This window comes from Pyricularia oryzae, chromosome 5 (assembly GCF_000002495.2).
Source record: "Pyricularia oryzae 70-15 chromosome 5, whole genome shotgun sequence".
In the NCBI taxonomy this organism is placed as follows: domain Eukaryota; kingdom Fungi; phylum Ascomycota; class Sordariomycetes; order Magnaporthales; family Pyriculariaceae; genus Pyricularia; species Pyricularia oryzae.
In genome coordinates, this window is record NC_017852.1 from 68,611 (window position 1) to 88,239 (window position 19,629).

Here is a 19,629-nt window from a genome sequence, read left to right on the forward strand (position 1 = left end):
AAGCTCGCCAACGCCTATTTTTAATGCTGTAAAGCAGCTAGCAAAAGGGTTGGAGTCGATTGCTCATCGAACCACACTTTTGGAAGCGGAGAACCACAGCCTTCGGAAGGCCAACGAAGCGCTTAGCAAGCGGCGCAGGGCTCAAAAAACACGTATCCGCGAAGGAGGGTCATTTACCATACAAGAGGGTCAGAATTTGCTTCAATCAAATGGTGCCGATGGTCTAATATACGAAAAGAAAGATGAAAATGGGGAGGGGAGTAGTGCGCAGCCGGCGACTAAACGACGTTGCGGCAACTGCGGTAAACCTGGACATAATGCACGCACCTGTCAGGAGGATGCAGAAATGTCTGATGTACATATATCCGATTGCATTGAGGTAAATTGAACAACGCTGGCGTTGCAATTGAAATTGGAAGTAGTATTGTGCAGGAAAAGTGTCCGGGGTCCTGATATGTCCGGGGTCCTGATGAACCACGTTAGCCAAAATTATATGTGTCTCGATGATTGTTGGGAAGAGCTCTGCGTGAACCGCCGCGCGCATGATGTCAAGTTCGGGGCCGTCACGGACAGCCAAAGCCTTGATAGGTGTGGGTGCGCCGTTGCCAATGGCGATGACGGCCATGACAATGGCGAAGACCATGGGAATTTTTGGAAGTTGGCTCTTCATTACCGGCATCATTGGTAAGAAAAGGCGGGAAAATAGGTATATAGATTGTTCTTTCTGTACAATAGGAAGATTCGCAGTGAAGATGTTGCTCAAGGGAAAAAACTTGTAGGCTGTGCTTGTCTCCAAGTCAAAGCCACAGCACAAACACTGTATCGGCTTGGTTATATGGGAGGTGTATCTAATTATACCAAACTGGGGCATATTGAAATGTAGGCGTTTCCACAAAGTAGCTCTGCTAATATGGCGACATTTTGATGGCGTAAATTGGTCTAAAAGCTATCCAGTATTGTCATAAACGTGATAGCCAGCTTTTGGACCGCCAAAAAGTAGGGGATTCGAATCTAGGACTCGAAAGACGAAAACCCGGCAGGAACGCAAAGACCAGAATTGGGCCAAGGCCTTACCCAGTTGCTGCATGTGCCCATTTTTAGTCGAGGCAATTTTGGCCGACGGACCCAAAATGGACCTTGGTACCTGCGCCACGAACTGAGGGTGCGCTGGGTATTATACAGCAGGCAACCCGCCGATTTCAGTGCTTGGCAGAGGGACTACAACGTGTTTAGCGTTGACGCGTTTAAATTTACCAGCTACACTACCCTACCAGCTACACTACTCCTATTCAATATTAACAGCAGATATGCGTTCCAGCAAATCATCTAGCGGTAAGCGACAGGGTGTCGAAAGCGACCGTACACTGATTATGGGGCAAAGATTCACTAACTAACTAGTTGAAGAAGTCAGCTCCATTAATTTAGACAGCACCGGGAGTCTTATCGACTTTGTCATTCCTGACGAAGATGTTTCTTCCGAAGATGAGACATCAGAATCATATTCTCTCTCGGGTCCGACTTGCACAAGGAATTGTCGTTCGGAGTGCCGGCAAGAAATTAGAAGAGTTAACGATCTAGTCCTTGGCTTGAAGGAAAATGTAAAAGATATCCAGGAACTCCTAAAAGCTTTGGTGGCAGAAATAAGCTCGCTACGGGGTTCAGTTGCAAGCATCGGCAATCTTAATAGTTCTAATATTTGTTCCCCATCGCTCTCAATAGATTAGTGCTGTGCTTCGGAAGAGGGCAAAAGTCTTTATTTTCTTTTTTTACAAATGCAAGTGATCTACATGGCTATCAATTCTATCTAATGCTAAAATAAAACGAAATAACTGAAAAGGGCTGGTTGCATGAAACAGTCAAGTGTTGAACAGACTACCAAGTACTAGGGAGTTTGAAAGGTGTTGAAACCAGTGAATGAGTAAAGGGCACGATTTACATGGGTAGCGCAGCCGGGGTAGAGGCCTGAGCGGACTGCATGAAGTTGAGGAACTGGTTGAATATGGGAATCAGTTCTGCAGGATTGAAATTAGTTATTTGAATGGGTGCTTGACTGGAAGGGGCCAATGCGACTGGATGCATGGATGCTGTGGGTTTCGCAACTGTACCTCCGGAAGCCGGGGGCATTGCAAGAAGTCGGGCGATCGAAGCATTTTCCGGAGTGGGATTGGCCGTCTGACTTGGTGCTTTAACGCGCTCCTGAGCTGTTGAGACCGGATTTAGGGATTCTGCCCGTCTCTGCTCAACTGTATCGTGGATAAGGCCGACAGACGGCGACCGGCTGCTGAAACGCCCCAAGCCGTTTTCTATCCTATATCTGTTTTCGGCCTCAAGCGCCGCATCGTAGATAGCCTGATCTGCTATCTCTTTCCTTTTCCACAATCGTCGAATACAGGTTCGCGTCTCCCAAGACTTTATCTCTTTTCCATCAATTTTCCACTTAACGAGAACATAAGTAGTATTCCATTTCGCATCAGATTCTTTTTTCCGCTGCGGGTCAATTGTCTCCAGTTCGTTCGGGGAATTAGGTGTCCAGGCAACCCCGAAAATCCCAAGCATATTACGTCCGGTGTATTTGTATTTACCGTTTTCCATGCTATCTCCATACCTGTTCTCCCGGTAGGAAATATTCTGTTTTTGATATGTCGTGTGTTTCTCATCCTCGTACCTAGGGGGATAGCAGTACTCCTCAATGCGATACCTCGGTGCGCTTTTGCTGCCATACATGTTGATATATCTAGCACCCCGGCCACCGAGCCACCCTACAGTCTTGACTTTTCCATCCGCAGCGCTTCCGGGAAAGGGAACCAATGGCTTGTCATCGTTGTCAAAGGTTGCTTGTTTCAAGCCATTTCCTTCTTTTCCACTGGGCGAAAGTTCGTTCTTAAAATGCCCGGGTTGGCCACGATTAAGTCCGGTTCCAACGCTTGTATTGTTGTTTGGTTGCTCATCGTTGTTTCCTCTCGTATCCTGGCCTTGCTCAGAACTTTGATTTCTGTCATTCGGGCCTTGTTCTTCCGCCCCATCTCGAGGGTTGCGTTCCTTAAAACAAGACTCATCTTCTTCAAGTAGCTCCTCATCAGTTTTGGCTAACATAGAATCGCACCAATCCTTTTCTGTGGCACTAGTGGTCCGTCCCTTCAAATCTTTAACCCAGTCCCGACGCTCCTGCACGATCGCTATTTTGTTTTTAAACGCGGTCTCGGAACTTTGGTTTTCGTCCTCCGGGTCTTGAACTTCCTCGTCTAAAAGCTCTTGAGCGTCGATTTCCATCGCGTCGATTTCCATCGCGTCCGTTTCATGTAACTCTAGCAATCCTTCATTAGATTTATTAAGCAGTTCGTTATAATGCTTCTTTCTGGTCGCATCTTTGCTCGTTCGCTTTAAGACCTTGAGCTTTTGGCGACGTTGTGCACCCAATGAAGACATAGTGCAGATTACAACTTAGCTACAATATGTTGTTTGCCCTCTCAAATTATCATCTCAGGCCACTGGGACCCCAAGTATTTATATTCAATCTTACTAAGACCTGTCTCGGATCTCCAGTCATAAGATACAGGTTCAATCCCAAATTAGGGTTGTTCTCACTAGACACTCAGTCCGTTGGAGTTAGTGCATGCCTCAGACGAGGTCCCAAGATTTGTCTAAAGCTGTAAATCAAAACCTCGATTGGATTTATCAGATATGGTACAGTTTTGTACCAGCTGCAAACTAATGTTTACTGCGACAAAACCCCGAATTTGGGATAAACGGCAAAGACTCATTTGGGGAAAGTAATGGTCATATTTCGGGCTGAAAAAGCCCATTTTTAATTTCAAGACTTTCTTTAGTCCCATCAAGCGGTTTTTGTTTGTTCGCTTCCTTTTCTTCTCAATGGTCCACAAGATGAAGTTGCTTTCATGTTGCAGCTGGATTAGTGGACGCTGCGGTAGGAAGAACGGGAGTTCAACGGACGATACGGCCAAAATCATGAAATATGACTCGACTGAGTCAGTGATTCTTGCCACCGCTAAAACCTGTCACTTCTTCCAGCCGAAAGAAATACAAATCATACGGGAGATTCAACGCGCCAAGTAGTCACCACTTAGGCTTCATCCACAACCTGATGTATAGATGGTTTATTATTTCGCGACCACACATTTTGCTGGGGGCGCGGGTGACCGTACTCAAAGAAAACGATACATGTATCAGGAGGGAAGATCCCTTATAAGTAACTTAGGACGTTAGTTTTGAGCCAAAAAGGTATACTACGTCTTAAATTGGATAAGAAGCTACGAATTCCGGGTCTTCTTTTCCTCGCTGTATCCTGCGCACAATTATAGAAAAAGCATCCACCTCAGCCGCGTTGTGTTGAATATTCGATACATATTTCAATCCGCCCCTCCATAGTTTCCGTGTGTTTATTGGTTTTATCGCAGCTGACGGATGTTTAGACAAGGCGTCAGAATTCCGAACAGGGAGGAGTCATGCAAGGAAATGCGAAATATTCTGCGATGTTATACGGAACTTCAAATATCGACGAATTTGAGAATCTTCAATAGTAAACTGGACAGTGTTAAAGTAACGCAATCGACCGATTTGATTAAAAAGCAACACAGTACATTACCAACTTTTCAAATTTCATTGGAAGCTTTGCAGCCAGGATTGGGACTTCTCAATTGCGCTAACGGTTTCTTTCCATAGATAACAATGTGCTTCCTTGCATTGAGCACATCCCAAAACTGGGACGCTTCGAGGACTAGGATTGTGTTCCAAACAAAACAGACAATCAGAGACCTATGTTGGCTTATCGACACCAATGGCCGAGAAAATATAAAGGCTAGCGAGTCCGCTGTCACATGTTCTAGTTTTGAGCAGACAACACCGCCTCTAATTTAGACCCTGAAACAAACAAAGTCTTGAACACTTTATAACCGGAAATGGCTTCGCGAGCACCCATCCGCAGGGTAGACCCTGAGCTAGGGCTTATTTGGGAGGGAGCTCCAAACATGGATACACTCAGCGATGTACCTGCTGTCCGTGACGCATTCGCATCCCATTACCCGGACATATTCGGCCTCCCCCATCTGCCAGTCTCCACTCAACGACCCTCCCACAACGTCAAGTCCGCCGACGGCACCCAAATAAAAGTTATGCATTTTATCCCCGATGCACCTGCAGGAATAGATGCGCCACCGGCTCGTGCAGTTATATTCTGTTTTGGCGGCGGTTTCATTATGGGAAAGGCGGACAGCAACATTGATTTTGCCGCCAACATGGCAATCCAGACACACAGCCATGTGTTCATGCCAAACTACCGCCTCGCACCGGAACACCCAGCACCGGCGGCCGTGGAGGACGTCTATGCCACGCTGAGGTGGGTGCAGACGCATGCCGCGGGGCTCGGTATCAATGCGGAACGGGTGGTTCTTTTTGGTGTGAGCGCTGGCGGTGGAATCGCCACCGGGACGGCCCTAATGGCTTACGACAAAAGCCTCACCAGTTCGGAAAAGCTTCCGCTGCCGGCCGGCTTGGCGTTGCGGTACCCTATGTTAGACGACCGCACGTTCGGGTCGATCGAGGACCCGGAGCATTTCTACCATGTCTGGAACTGCGTAGTCAATAAAATTGCGTGGACAGCGTACGCAGGCGGCAAGGCAAGAGCGGAAAGAACGAACGATACTATTTCTGTATACGCGGCGCCAGCGCGGGCTGGGCCGGATAAGCTGCGGGGCCTCCCGCCTACATTTGTGGACGTCGGGGGACTGGATTTGTTCCGCGAAGAGATTACCAAGTTTGTAACCGCGCTGGCCACCGCCGGCGTTAATGTCGAGTTCCACCATTACTCGGGGCTTCCACACGGCGTTGAAATAATGGCGCCGGGGATCAGCAAAGCTATTGCCATGAATAAGAATACCTGTAGATTTATTGGTAGATTTTAGCCCTAGAGAACTAGACCAATAGAACATGGCGCAATAAGTGCAAAACAGGGAGATGCTTTCGAAGACTTGCATCCCCAGAGCCGGCAGGGCCAAAACTGATTGGGAAACCAGTCGCAGCCCCTCAACGCATGACGGGGGTTACAGCTGCAGCAGAACAAATTGTAGTTACAAGCTGTGGGAACCAAACATCAAACACTAGCTAATCACCCCCGCCTATCTATTTCCCGCAGCTCCCTTTCTACAATCTTCCAATGCTCAGGATTCAGTGTACCCTGAACCCAGGCGCCATTTTCCCCCTCGCGAAAATAAATAGCTGCATTTTGGCAAGCATGAAAGAGGAGTGTTTGGGAATGACCAAAATTCCAACCGGAGTGCAACCTTTGCGCGGCTCCATAGATGCATTAGCCCTTTTCTCCTGACCCGCAGCAACAGGCGCCATGGCTGTGGTTTTTTGGTTAACGCTCCCGCTCGTCTTGCTTGTAGCTGGAGATGTTACCCTGGGCACCGCCTCCACAACATTGCCTTTGTCGACTAATTTATTCCTTTCAACTTTTTCAACAACCGCGGGCGCGAAGATGTTCATTTCGAACAATTGTCCTACTTTGAGACTGCTAAAGGTGACCTGGAAGCAGTCGATGCCTCCGATGATGGGGAGCCCAACGAGGCGGGAGGCGTATGCTTTCAGCTGCACCTTGGCAAGAGCGCGAAACTGAGGCTCCGTCAAGCCGGCGTGGAGGCTCGACCGGACCGATGCCGCCGTCAGACCTAGGGACGAAAACTTCGTCCGCGCGGTGTGGTCCCCTTGGTCCTTGGGAATCACGGCTTGAGCGGGAAGCAGAGTTTGTACAGACATGGTGAGGTTGGAAATAAACACACCGGGCTTAGGCAGTCGAGCTGTCAAGGACGGAAGGCGGTCGCGGATGTTGAGAATGATGGATATATTGACAGTGCGGCGAGACTTGGGAGGCAAAGCTCTTGCCGCCGCTCTGGTGAAAAATGCAATTATGGCATCGCTCTCGCTAATAAACGGCCGCCCCGATTCGCGGTCGGGAACGAGATCGCCGGGGATGAATGCGTCATGTGCGCGTTTCTTGCCGTTCTTTACAGGTCCGCCTGACCCGGCGTTGCCCTGCTCGTCTGCCGCCTCCAAAGCTGACAATGACCCCTGCCGAATCTTGTCTATCACGCGCTTCGGCACCCATATATTGCGCAACTCCTGCTTTTCGGCGAACAGCGCGCGTATAATGAGCATCACCAGCCACATGATACGCATGAGTGCGAACTGTACTATTTTATTCGAGTCGAAAAATATTTCCTCTTTAATCGGCACCCTGTCGGGAGCATCTGAAATAAGGTCGTTCAGGAGGTCGTGCCTCAAAGACAGGCAGGGCGGTACTTGATTCGAAAGGCCCGCAAGCGTGTAAGCCCATGCCGTCAAGAGCTCGCTGAGCCCGGCACCATCCATAGTTGCGTGCGGCCAGGTCAAGCATGTCAGCGTGGCGTCTTCGAAAGACACAATGTGAAGCCAAAGCTGGGGCAGGTCCGAGCGCAGGTAGTCGTCCAAACATTTGGGTACTCCACTCGGCTGTGCGAACTCATGAAATTTAGTGGGCGATGGCGCCAGGTTGATCTCTTCCGGCTCATATGTAGGCAGTTGACGACCCAGCTCGTGATCTTGAACGCGACAGTAATAAACTGCATGAGAAAAGCCAACGGCCGGTCGTTGTTCGGTGAACTCCTTCGGTACGCGAATTACCAAATGACCCTTTTCCTGTTTCGGCCGTCAGTCTTTCGGAAGTTCTAGCAACGAGCGCTCAGGCTAGCTAACAAAGTTTGCCCTGCCTGATCTGTTTCTAATGCTGTTCGATCTTACATTCCTGCGAAGCCGTCCGCCAAGCTTCCTCCAATCCCCCGTCTTTATAAGGCTGACGAGTGTCTCTTGCAGTTTGACTGGGTCGAGGACTTGGTCGAACTTCAGCATGGTCCAGCCCATCATGTTGCTGATTGCGCCCACTCGGTCAATTGCATTGAGTTGGAAGACGTCGTCCGTAGGGACGTTGGTCACCCGCCTGGGGCCCATATGTTTGAGGAGACTCTTCATGCTGACAGCGTCGAACTTGAATGTGAATATCAAATGTGATATAGATTTATGCTTCTAAGGGCGAGTTCTTGCTTAATCTGTTAAATAAATACCGATATGGCATCTTTGGTTTTACGGACTTGCTGAAATGACATGTTTTATTTACGGGCGTGCAATCGCACGTACGTAAAACAACTAAAGCTCAAACTTTATAACAAGTACGATTGGATTATAAAAGTGGGGTTCGGTTCAGCGTGACCTGCGATCGATGCGACCTTAATTCGGTCGAGGAGATATGCTCCCTAAAACGGGCTCCTTCATGCCCTTGGTGGACAGAAAAACGGTTAACATTTGGGGACCAAACCCGGTCGCGTTGAACGATAAGGTGATGAGCCACACGACGGACCAGTGTCCAATTTTGGGCGAACATCAATGGAAACCTCTAGCAAAAACAAAGAGGCGTACGTCGAATTGAGGTTTAGAGGTGCATGGCGTTTACAAACCCCCTGAGCTCGAAATAAAATTCTACCCGGAAGCACGTTGATAATACAAAAATGGTATTCCAAGTATTTCTACCTTCAGTATCATTTCCATCAGTCAAAAAAACTGCCATTTCATCATGTCTTGACTAACGCGAGAGCAGATGTCTCTTTTCTTAGACTTATGTTTCGTCCTTGGAATTTGCCTGCAGTTTCGTCCCGCTATTTGTATCTCTAAGCCCAAATAAATTCAGAACCTAATTCGGTCTCTTTGTCAATGTCGACTAGTTTGCGCGGTGATTACATGTTCATCAAGCCATTTGGCATATTTAGTCAACGCCGCGATATTCGAAAAAGTCGCAAAACTCGCGCATTTCTATCATTTTACCCACAAGCTCTTTTTCCATGGTCACCGAAAAAACGCACCCTTCGTCGGGGTCAGTGGACCTGACAGGCGGGTACATAATGACAGCGCCCTCCGTCGAAAAGCCGCCGAACAGATGCCGATAAGTAATCGGCTTCCCGAACCCAAAGTTAAAGCTACTAACGTCGGCAGGCCTGTGATCAGTTACAAACATGCTCATGGGCGGGTACGAGTCTAGTCGCAGGCTGATGGTACTCTTATCCCTGACAGGCGCCACCCTATTCAGCAGTTTGTCGATATGTTCGTTGTCGCAGCTGTTTGTCAGCGCGCGGATATAGGACGTTAGTTTGCTCAGCGGCGCCTCGTCCACCACTTCGGCGACCGTCAATGGAGGGACAGGGCTCGTATCTGAAGTAGCGCAGCCCAACGCGTTGCGCATCAATCCCTGGGGCAAGGGTGGGCGGCAAAGCCGCGGTCGTAGGTTGATGGCCTCGCCCCACCACAAAACCATATCTCGCGAGGGGTTGTACAAGGCAGCCCTCACTCTACTGAGGACACGCCAGAGATAGGCACACGACGCATCATACGTCGACACCCAATCGCCGCCCCGGGGCGTGGCGAGCCTTTTTAGCTCGGCCGCTTTGCTTCTGGGCAGGTGGAGCAGCACCGCCTGCTGCTTCCGGTGATTCTGGTTCCTTTGGGGTACAGGCGGGCCATCAATCAGCTCATCAGCCGGAACTTCAATGGTCAAGCGCGATGCGTCCAGGTTTGCCGGGTCGAAAGGCGGGAAGGGCGTCGAATTGGCCAGGGCTGCACAATTGGCCGCCAGCTGCATGATGTAGTTTTTAAATCCAATTGCATCCAAGGCGTAATGATGAACCTGAACGACCAAGACCAAGCCACCGGTGCACCGGTTGATCTGGTAGGCGGACACGGCAGGGCTGCTGTCTGGGTTTGCCTCAGGTCCCTCGCCCCATGTCATCGTTGGAATGCCTGTTTTGATTGTTGTCAGTTTTTTCTACACGGTAAGGAGTGATTGGATGGAATAGCTCACTCCAAAGAGTGATATCTTTCAAGGTCTCGCCTCCAAAATGGCCCTTTTCGATGTTATCCAGAGTCGGAATACCGGTATTTGGATCCATATTAACGTTGCGTACCCCCTGTTCGGCACCCCCCCTGTTCGGCACCCAAAAATAACAACACTTTTATTTTTATCCTCCAACTTCTATTATAAATATCTCGATGAATCTGTCACTTTTGGATTTACTTTTTTCTGATTTTAATTCTCCATTTTCCAATGAAGCAATATACTGAAAAACAGCTTATATCTGCAATTAACGACGTCAATAATGGCAATCCAATTGCAAAAACCTCCCGAAAATGGGGAATACCTAGGTCTACACTTCAAAGTCGACTTAAAGGTTCTCAACCTTATAAAAAAGCACAAAGCCCTTTTCAAAGGCTTTCCACGGAACAGGAAAAGCATTTGGCTGATTGGGTACTTACCCAAACAGCTTTAGGGCTTCCGCCAACGCATCAAGAATTACGCTTTTTTGCCGAACGAATTCTTCAAGCCGCCGGAGAGACAAAAGGCCTTGGAAAACGTTGGATAACTCGTTTTTTGGCTCGTTATCCAATCCTTAAAACCCAAAGGCCCCGTCGAATAGATAACGCCCGGGTTAATGGCGCTACTACGGAGGTAATTAAATCTTGGTGGCTTTATATTACGAACCCGGTTATTAACGCTATTAAACCGGAAAACCGTTGGAATATGGACGAAACCGGTATAATGGAAGGCAAAGGATCTAATGGCCTAGTATTAGGGCTTAACGGGATCCGGCCGTTGCAACGAAAAGAGCCCGGAACGCGTGGTTGGACGACTATAATCGAATGTATATCGGCTACGGGCGTTGCCCTCCCTCCCCTCGTTATATTTAAGGGAAAAAACGTACAACAACAATGGTTTCCCACGGATTTAAGCCCTTTCGATAATTGGCAATTTCATGCAACCGAAAACGGGTGGACAAATAACCAAACGGCTATCGAATGGTTAAAAAAGGTGTTTATTCCGTATACCCAACCTTTAACCCCTGAAAAGCGGTTATTAGTTCTGGATGGCCATGGATCACATATAACGGACGAATTTATGCTTCTTTGCTTGCAAAACAATATTCAACTCCTATATTTACCCCCTCATTCGTCACACGTTCTTCAACCGTTGGATTTATCGGTTTTTGGGCCGTTAAAGGAAGCTTATCGACGTCACCTGGGATTTGTAAACCAGTTTTGCTGTTCAACGGTTGTTGGGAAACGAAACTTTCTACTTTGCTATCGAAAAGCCAGATCAAAAGCATTTATAGCAAAAACCATTCAATCTGGTTGGCGTACGACGGGGTTATGGCCGGTGAACTTGGCAAAACCACTTTTAAACCCTTTTTTGTTAGAAAATAGCAACGCCAACGTCGAAAAAGGTAAAAATAACGGCTTCCAAAGGGATAAAACACCGGAAAGCCCAACCCAAAAAATTAACGACCAGTCTTTACTTATTTGGAAAACCCCTAAAACGACCCGAGATATTCGACTTCAACTACAGGAAATTTCCCGGTCCGAAAAAAGTAACGCCACTTCACGGCTTTTGTTTGCAAAAGTCCAAAAAAGCTTCGAAACCAAGGATATCTTATTGGCTGAAGCTCAGCAAAAAATCAGTTTGTTAAACGCAAAATTGGAGGCGGTACGGCCGGTCAAAAGGAAAAGGGTAATTCCGGATCCCAACGAGCTTTTGGTCAGCAAAAAAAACGTTTATGAAGCACAGGAAAATAATAGGGACTGTTTAGAAGCTTTGAACGATGGAGAAGAGGTTAGCGAACCGGGAGAGCCTGACAATGATTGTATTATTGTGCGTTGATAGTTTTACATTTAAATCGGTTTATAAAAGGGGTATTTCGTCGTTACATTTTTCAAGGGGGCCGGACTTTAGGGGGGTCGGAGATGTGGAGCCCAACGTTATCTTTTACAATTCTCCTTCTCCCAACTACCCATCGTGAGCTCTTCATTGAGATCTAGCGTCATTGGTTCTTCATTTTCTTCTATTTCCAGATAATTAGAAATGGTAGCTCCGTAATACTAAACTTTGTCATAGAATCGCTTGCACATCGGATTCTATGGCCTTATTATTGAGATTGAAAGCAAAGCCGGCGCATGGACTCGCCATCTTCCATTTAAACAAGCGAATGAGTCGCTTGCATTTAGGCCCACCATTCTGAGTCCGGATTTTATGTCGGTTTACTGGCGCTTTCAAGCAGCCTGCTCAAGCTAGTCCAATCACATTATAGAGATAGAGCCACTCCCGGCAGAGAACTACGTGACGGTACAGTCGGCGAAGGCATGTCCTGCATGATCCTAATGAAAAGCTTTGCCATGGCTTTTGTATCTGCAGTTCCGTCGAATGACAGCGCCATCGGTACCCAAAGTGGGCGAATCGGCCCGGGGCCGGTCTGGTAGAAGCTTGACTATGTCGTTCACCAATTCTTCTTCAGCTGCCGAGTCTGCCAAAAAGTCCTCTTCGTTGCTGTCTTGCCCATACGTTAACGGGAGTGATTCAGCCTAATCTTTCTGAACCTTGACTTCGGCCTGGGTTTTCTTCGGTTTCCCATCCCCTTCGTGTTCTTTGTCACCATCGCCAAGAACGCTGTACCGCTGCCTTTCCGGACCCGTAGCGGTGGCTGTGAACTCTTCTGGAAAGTCGTCTCGCTCCGAGTCCGAGTCCGACAAAAGGAGAATGTTATGGCCTCTAAAGTCATAGGGTTGCAAGGTCCGTGGCCTAGGCGTGCGAGCCTTCCGACGCTGGTCGCTCAGATCGTTAACGAACGCACCAGGCGCAACATCTGAAAGTGGTCTTCCGTTGTCTTTCTTGCTGTCGGCCGAGAAAAAGACAAATTCTTTTAGTTCTCCAATCTTGGGTCCCCAGAGGCGTTTTTCTCCACTGATTTTGGATGAAAGCTTTTGAAGGCTTGCGCGCCACCGGTCCTTTGTGGCCATCTTGTATGATGCATACAGAGTCACGCCGCAGTGCGATAGGTAACAATGGAACATCTCTCAACATCTACGAATTCATGATTCACTGTATTTATATAAGCACGAAGCAAGTAACTGCTTGTTGGTAGCTGTATGTATGCCGTAATCGCAGTCTACGTAGCCAATAAAGGTTGATCGGAGTCGCCTGACCTTCGACCGTGAGGTAGGCTGCTCTTGCCATCGCTAGTCGTCCCACATCTGTTTGCCATTTGTCTTTCTCTTTCAGCCTCTAAGGAAGTCATCATACTTTCTTTTCTTGCTGGTGCGCTTGATTTCTACCTGTTGCGTCTCACTTAGTCTGTTCCATAGAGTGAGAATAAGCTGGTGCTTGAATCTTGCCTCGGTTCTTGCGGCAGTACGCAGCTTTTGCAAGTTCTCATTAGTCGATCTCAATTGACTGGTGGTCTCTATCAGGGCGTCCTTGGTCAGACACAGCTCTTGTTCTATCAACTCTTTGCTGAAGATCGTATCTTGAAGCTGCTCGCACCGATCGATCAACAAATTATGCATTCTCTCGTGTTCGACCTCGTCTTTCAGCTGCCAACAAGGCGGCCTATCCGAGAACCCTTCCCTCGAGATCAAGCTATTCATTTCGTTGGGTATGAAAAAAGTAGCATTACCTGATATCATGCGCATTCTGTATATATATGCGATTTTTTAAAGCAGGTATCAGCTTCCATAACTGCCTTCCAATTTAGATGCGTTCAATCGTGAGCCACTTTTAGAATAGCCATGAATGCATTTGCCAGAAGGCTTGAAACCGAATATGGATATTATAAGCAGCATCTTAATTCTCAGATACAACACTATCTCATGGCCAGAAAGAAAGTTCCAGTTTCTTTTAGAGCCCTCCTGCGCATCTGCGCAGCATTCATTCTTGCATCAGTCTACTCTGGCGAACAGACGTAAGGAAAGGCCGGTCCTTGTGCCCTTGTCTTCTGCTTCAAAATGGACTTGGCACTCCAACGTTACGCGCTGTGCATCGGAGGCCTGCTTCTTCTACTCTTGACTTCGCGATTCATCTACAGATACAGAGGCCATCTACACCCTCTCCAGACAGCCTTTCGTCTTCAATTCCTGTATCGCAATATCGGGAGACTCCCCATACCGATTGCTGTGTGGAGCGTCTGCTTTTTGGCTGCTAACATATTTATACTTTTCAAGAGTCCCACCCTCCGATCAGTCCGAGCTGGGTATCTGGTCATCTTCAACATCCAGCCTTTGCTTTTGGCCGTTCACTCGGATGTCCTTATCGATCTGCTAGGTGCTAGCCGTCAATCATACTTTTTCTTCCATCGAGCTGCAGCATGGACGACCGCCGTTTTGACAGCCTTTCACAGCATAGGCATGGTCCTCAACGGTCGCTCGTTTTCTTTTCGCAGCATCGGCAATATTTTGGCCTTCTCTGTAAGAAATCCCCTCTCGCAGCGAGCCTGCCTAACGTTATCAACTGACCGTAAAAGGGTGCCTGTGCCGTCCAGCTTCTGATACTTGCGTCCTTCGGATTCTTCAGAAATCGGTTTTACGAAGTGTTCATCGTGCTACATTACTGCTTAGCGGCCAGTGCTGCTGTAGGTATTGCTTGGCACCTGCGGTCGGTCTTTGACTTTTCGAACCCCGGATATTTGGAAGTGTATTGCGTTAGCTTTGTCACCGTTCTCTTGATCCTCTGCGTGTATCGTACTTCCTACCTCATATGCCACAACCTGAAAGGGGGGAGGCTGGCAAGCGTGTCCGTCAGGCCATCAGATCGTGATACAGTCGCGATCAAAGTGACTGTTAATTTGCCCCGCCCTTTGCGTGTTGCCGCCGGCCAGTACATCAATCTGACCGTCCCCTCGCTCGACGCGTCATCCTCCATCCAAAGCCACCCGTTTGTGGTGACTTCGTGGTCAAAAGATAGGCAAAAAAGCCTGGACCTTTTTGTCGAGCGCCGGCGCGGGTTTACCAGGAAACTCCATCTGGCGGACAGTCATGAAGGACGACACGCCATCGTCAGTGGGCCATTTGGGAGACGTGTTTCACTGCTGGAGTTCGATTTCGTGCTGCTGCTTGCGAGTGGGTACGGTATTGCTGCTCAAGCAGCTTACCTTAGAGAGCTAGTATCCGGGGGAAACAGACAAAAGGCCCATCTTGTCTGGCTCATCTCAAAGCGAGGTGAGTTTGACGATGAAGTACCGTATCGGCCATGTCAGCGCTAATCATTCCCAGACATTGTCAACCCGGCCGGCAAGTGGCTTCTCAACCCGGTCCTTGATCAGGACACCAAGAAGGCAAGGTCTATCCTCATCCTTGTGCGGACCCAGCTAACCGGACCTCAGATGATATTGATCTCCATTTTCGACAACGTAGGGTCCTTGGAAGGCACCCCTTCTGCCGCCGACTCGACGGTGGCGAAGACGTTTGGCGGTCGAGCAAGACTGTACAAAGGAAAGCCGGACCTCAAAGCCATCATCAGAAAAGGCATGCAAGATTGTCTCTGCGAAGAAAGAAGTCGAAACGGACGTCTGTTGTTACTCGGTGAGCTTTTTCTCCTGCAGCGTGCATGAGCCAAACTAACTGGACCAAGTGTCTGCCACTTTAGAAGCCAGACTCCACGTGAAGCGGGCTCTACGGAGCTACTTGAGAGAGCTAAAAGCTGGGTCAGATCCCAGGACAAGCTACGGAAGCTGCAATCACTCTATAGATGTCTCCATAGAAGAGCTGGACTTCCAGCCCGAGTAGTACTGTTTGGTCCCCTCCTTTTTTGCCTCAAGAAAATGCAGATACGTCAACCATCCTCTCGAGTCCGAGTGGCTTCCACTCCAGTAGTAAAACATCTTCAACGTGCTCCTTACAGCAAGGACAGGGCCCACCGTCTCTTTCCTTTCTGTCGGCCTGGCAGGCTCGGAACCATTCTCGGATGCAGACATCGTGGTACACATGGCCTGAGCTTGTCAGCCCTGCTCGTCCGGAAGGAGGAATCATAACTAACCGCATTTCAAGGCGACCATTGTTTCGTCACCGTCCTCTTCCAGGCAAAAACATTTGGTCCAGAATAGCCGAAATATGTTTTGTTCACCTAGCTCTTTGTGCTTGTGGCAGCCTCGGTTTGCGCAAGACGGGCAAATTGGCTGCGGCCGCACCTTTCTTAGCTGTTACAAATAATTTTGGTGGGTGAAGGGGAACACAACGTACACACCCGCAGCCGCTTAATGCAAAGCAGTTGTCGCTGGAGTTGAAAATTTGCGTGCATCTGGAGCATCGGAAGCCTGTATCATCCGTCGTAAGGTCGACTAACATCCGCTGGTCTTGCGACTGCGTTGGCCTATACTTCTCTTCCCGCAGGCGATAGCGAGAAGGCAAGGGTGGGGCGCTGTCGAGAGGCTGTCTCGGTGAGTCATTGTCTTGCTGCGATGCTGTAGCCCAAGCCGAAGATCCGCTCGGCAGCTGGGCTGCCCGCAACTCTCGCTGCAGACCGTTGATGCAATTAACAAGATCTTGTTTCTCACGTTCGAATCGAGCCAGTCTGGTTCTCAACCTGTGATTCTTCTGCCTTTCCGCATCTAGCTGCCGCCGAGAACGCTCTAACCTCTGTTCACGAATTTGATTTGGCGGACGCAGCATATTGAGCTGGAGTTGGCGGCAACGGATGTGTTACTGGTAAACGGTCTTGTCGGTTGGGAGCTGTGATTGTCGAGGACATGGTTTAGACGTAAGATGGGCGTCTACGGTTCTCTCGCATTTTTTCTTTTTGTTTAGTATCCAATCACTTCTAGCATGCCCTCGAGTGCAAGATTGAATGTGTCATGAGCAATCAAGTCCCGCTTGTACAAGCCAAAAACAGCTTCGGCATTGCCATGACCGGAGAAAGCGTCAGATACCTGGTGGCAAGGATAATGACACCAGAATTGGCGTTCACTCTCATTTGGTTCAAAATGGCCTAACGGCCCAGCTGGAACCGTTTTTTACGCCTTCGACTATTTTTAATAAAGACTTAATCAAGGCTTGCAATATCCGCATATATATCATTTGTCAAAGCCACGGGTTTCTCAGCAAAGCATTCTCAGCAAAGCATTCTCAGCAAAGCATTCTCAGCAAAGCATTCTCAGCAAAGCATTCTCAGCAAAGCATTCTCAGCAAAGCATTCTCAGCACAGATTACGTCTTGCACCAGCCATGCAGTGGCATCAGATAACCCTAAATTCCCCTAGGAGGCGGATTGACCAACTGAAAAAAAGCCCCAGAGACGGTTGGCCAACCTGGAGATGGCCAGGATTACAGCTCTGCTGCTGGCTAGCTAGCATGCTCCTAGGTACGCATCTCGCGCACAAACGCCACTGACGGCTCCTCTGACACACCAGCATAGGCTATAATGTTAGCAACGTCGCAAACATTCAGGCCTCCGTCTATCATGCCTTTGGACATGTCGAACTCCTTACGTGGGTCGCGATCGGGTACACAGCGCTCAACGTCTGCATGATGCCGCTGTGCCGGAGGCTGTCTGCCTTTGGCAACTTGAAAGTGCAGTTCTACATTTACACTCTGATATTTGCTGCTGGCGCTGCAATAGCTGGCGCCGCCCCAGATATCAACTGCGTCATAATCGGAAGGGCAATCACCGGTATCGGTGGCGCAGGGCTCTACCAGGGGTGAGCACCCCGTCTTTTGGGGTTAAGACGTTCGAACTCTTGCTTGATTCATACTGACAGTGGACTCTGGAAGAATAATGCTGTACAACTTCAAGTTCTCGTCGGCATACGAGGCGCCCAGGGGTCAAGCCGTCATTGGGACTGGGTTCGCCATTGGTTTGGTGCTCGGACCAATCGTCGGCGGCGCCTTCGCTGAGAACCCCCATGCTACATGGCGATGGGTGAGTCTGCTCGGTCCCGCATAATTTGCAAAAGAAGCTGACAGCTGTTAGGCAATGTTTATCAACATACCCATTCTGGCTGTCCTTTGTGCCGGTTGGAAAGTCTTCCTCCCGCCTCTCTTTATATCCAAACAAGCCGCATCACACGCCTGGGTCGATGTTGACTGGCTCGGCTGGATTCTACACTGCGCTTCATTTCTAATGCTCTTCAGCAGTTTGATATTCTCCGGCTCGCACTGGCCGTGGGATTTATACTCGGCCATCGTGGCCTGGGTCTTTGCCGGGCTCCTGTTCTCCATGTACGCGGTGCAGCAGCACTTGTGCATCTGGACGACCCGTAAATATCGCATCTTCCCGGCCGACGCGCTAGGAGAGGTGCGCACAGTTCTTCCGGTAGGCCTGTCAACCGCCATGGCAGCTGCAGCGTACGGCATTACATTATACTACACTCCGCTGTTCTTCTCCTTCACCAGAGGCTTCAACCCTGTTAAGGCTGCCGTCCATCTACTTCCCTACATCGGAACCTTCGTCGGCATGACGGTCCTTTCGTCGGCATTGCTTCCACGCCTGCGACTCTACCCAGTTCTCTACGTGCTGGGCGGCGCGCTGATGATCATAGGCGGGGCGCTCCAGACCTCCATCACGGCCGACAGCCCCGTGGGTCTCGTGATGGGGAACCTCGCGCTCGTGGGTGCGGGAGTAGGCTTGGTTTTCCAGCAGGGCGCCGCGGTGCTCAAGACCTTGGCACGGAGTGACGCAACCAAAGAGTCGGATCATGTTGTTGTCTTCTTGATTATGCAGCTGGGCGGAGTTGCTCTGTTCATGTCGGTGGGTGGGTGCATATTCCAGAACCTGGGGTTCAAGTATGTCAACGATGCTCTGGTCGATGCCGGCGTTCGAATTTCCGATGCAGAAGTCAGGCAGGCGCTCGGCGGCCTGGATTCTGCGTTTCTGGGCCAGGCAGAGCAGGGATTGGCAAGAGTTGTGGTCGAGCAGATTTCCAGGGCTATTGGGAACACATTCTTCATTGTTGTGGGGGCCGGTGCTGTGGTCTTTTGCCTTGCATTCGTGATGAAGTGGCAAAGGCTCGATTTCAAGCCAAAACCAGTGGCGACTGAGCTATCTGGGCCACAGTCTTCATGATCCAGTCAACAGAACGAGCCTCAGTACAGGTGCTTATGTCTGCCTTGCACGGGTTAATCTGGCTCAGTAGCTTGGTAGCCCGATCGCACTGTCGCAATGGATATTTGACTAAGCAGCCAAATGGAACATACAACTGCTTCAAGGTACTTTGGCAGATGAGTAGTAAGGTCAAAAAGTGGATGTTTGTAGCCTACAATGCACCCAACTCCGGATTTTCTTTCATCTCCTTAAGTAGACTTAAGAAGCATTGGGCCGAAGATCGAATGTCTATACTGGAAGCGGTAGATTTGCTCCAAACTGTATCTTAACATCGACTATGAACCAAATTCAGAGCAGCGGACAGATAATTCAAGTTTACTCTTCCTTGTGTCTGAGGGTTTCATGCTGCATGACACCAAGACCTAGTCAACTTCCAATTGCTGCTCTGTTATAAGATAACTTGAGCTAGCTAGTCCGCTGATTGGCTCGCACTCTCATAGTGAATTTGAGGAGACACAGTCAAACGGGGCAACAGCCAGTTTTGGCCGTTGTGTTTGGGGCCTGTGTACATTCCCTAAAACCGGGTTGATCTTTTTCTCCTGGCGATTGGGGTTGTACGTCACATGAGCCATTAGTACACAACACCACTACTAAAAGTGTTCACTACAATATTTGGCGAGGCCATTGCGCCTTTTACGGTATATTGTTTACGATAGCTAGGCTATACTGTGTTTCGATAGC

General features: G+C 49.1%; 10 protein-coding genes across 10 annotated transcripts in view; 3 read left to right on the forward strand and 7 right to left on the reverse strand.

Annotated features, from left to right (window-relative positions):
- Positions 1-679, reverse strand: part of MGG_17296 (uncharacterized protein) — a gene marked incomplete at both ends in the record, with an annotated part of 1,172 nt that extends 493 nt beyond the window's left edge. The window contains one exon of the mRNA XM_003717643.1: positions 328-679. Within this exon, the coding sequence (XP_003717691.1) occupies positions 328-679 (352 nt within the window). The remainder of the gene's footprint in view (positions 1-327) is intronic.
- Positions 680-1,932: 1,253 nt separating this feature from the next.
- Positions 1,933-3,285, reverse strand: MGG_10754 (uncharacterized protein; the record flags this gene model as incomplete). Its single annotated transcript, XM_003717644.1, has 3 exons — positions 1,933-2,012; positions 2,106-2,314; positions 2,666-3,285. The coding sequence occupies 3 exons, from the start codon at positions 3,283-3,285 to the stop codon at positions 1,933-1,935; spliced, it is 909 nt and encodes a 302-aa protein (XP_003717692.1).
- Positions 3,286-4,916: 1,631 nt separating this feature from the next.
- MGG_10755 (alpha/beta hydrolase fold-3 domain-containing protein) lies at positions 4,917-5,918 on the forward strand (the record flags this gene model as incomplete). Its single annotated transcript, XM_003717645.1, has 1 exon — positions 4,917-5,918. The coding sequence occupies one exon, from the start codon at positions 4,917-4,919 to the stop codon at positions 5,916-5,918; it is 1,002 nt and encodes a 333-aa protein (XP_003717693.1).
- A 455-nt stretch (positions 5,919-6,373) lies between these two features.
- Positions 6,374-8,120, reverse strand: MGG_10756 (uncharacterized protein; the record flags this gene model as incomplete). The annotated part of the gene is made up of 3 exons (XM_003717646.1): positions 7,792-8,120; positions 6,520-7,689; positions 6,374-6,415 (listed from the first exon to the last, which is right to left on the reverse strand). Exons 1-3 carry the CDS (start codon positions 8,017-8,019, stop codon positions 6,374-6,376), a joined length of 1,440 nt encoding a protein of 479 aa, XP_003717694.1. The 5' UTR covers positions 8,020-8,120.
- A 686-nt stretch (positions 8,121-8,806) lies between these two features.
- MGG_10757 (uncharacterized protein) lies at positions 8,807-9,983 on the reverse strand (the record flags this gene model as incomplete). Its single annotated transcript, XM_003717647.1, has 2 exons — positions 8,807-9,834; positions 9,896-9,983. 2 exons carry the CDS (start codon positions 9,981-9,983, stop codon positions 8,807-8,809), a joined length of 1,116 nt encoding a protein of 371 aa, XP_003717695.1.
- Positions 9,984-12,444: 2,461 nt separating this feature from the next.
- On the reverse strand, positions 12,445-12,879 carry MGG_10759 (uncharacterized protein; the record flags this gene model as incomplete). The annotated part of the gene is made up of 1 exon (XM_003717648.1): positions 12,445-12,879. The coding sequence occupies one exon, from the start codon at positions 12,877-12,879 to the stop codon at positions 12,445-12,447; it is 435 nt and encodes a 144-aa protein (XP_003717696.1).
- A 258-nt stretch (positions 12,880-13,137) lies between these two features.
- MGG_17297 (uncharacterized protein) lies at positions 13,138-13,506 on the reverse strand (the record flags this gene model as incomplete). Its single annotated transcript, XM_003717649.1, has 1 exon — positions 13,138-13,506. The coding sequence occupies one exon, from the start codon at positions 13,504-13,506 to the stop codon at positions 13,138-13,140; it is 369 nt and encodes a 122-aa protein (XP_003717697.1).
- Positions 13,507-13,863: 357 nt separating this feature from the next.
- On the forward strand, positions 13,864-15,639 carry MGG_10760 (FAD-binding domain-containing protein; the record flags this gene model as incomplete). Its single annotated transcript, XM_003717650.1, has 4 exons — positions 13,864-14,322; positions 14,733-15,072; positions 15,127-15,435; positions 15,500-15,639. The coding sequence occupies 4 exons, from the start codon at positions 13,864-13,866 to the stop codon at positions 15,637-15,639; spliced, it is 1,248 nt and encodes a 415-aa protein (XP_003717698.1).
- A 27-nt stretch (positions 15,640-15,666) lies between these two features.
- MGG_17298 (uncharacterized protein) lies at positions 15,667-16,326 on the reverse strand (the record flags this gene model as incomplete). The annotated part of the gene is made up of 2 exons (XM_003717651.1): positions 15,667-15,800; positions 16,089-16,326. Coding segments are annotated over 2 exons (372 nt in total), but the record flags the coding sequence as incomplete, so codon positions are not given.
- An 872-nt stretch (positions 16,327-17,198) lies between these two features.
- Positions 17,199-18,909, forward strand: MGG_15435 (uncharacterized protein; the record flags this gene model as incomplete). Its single annotated transcript, XM_003717652.1, has 4 exons — positions 17,199-17,208; positions 17,263-17,545; positions 17,619-17,766; positions 17,818-18,909. 4 exons carry the CDS (start codon positions 17,199-17,201, stop codon positions 18,907-18,909), a joined length of 1,533 nt encoding a protein of 510 aa, XP_003717700.1.
- Positions 18,910-19,629: the final 720 nt, after the last annotated feature.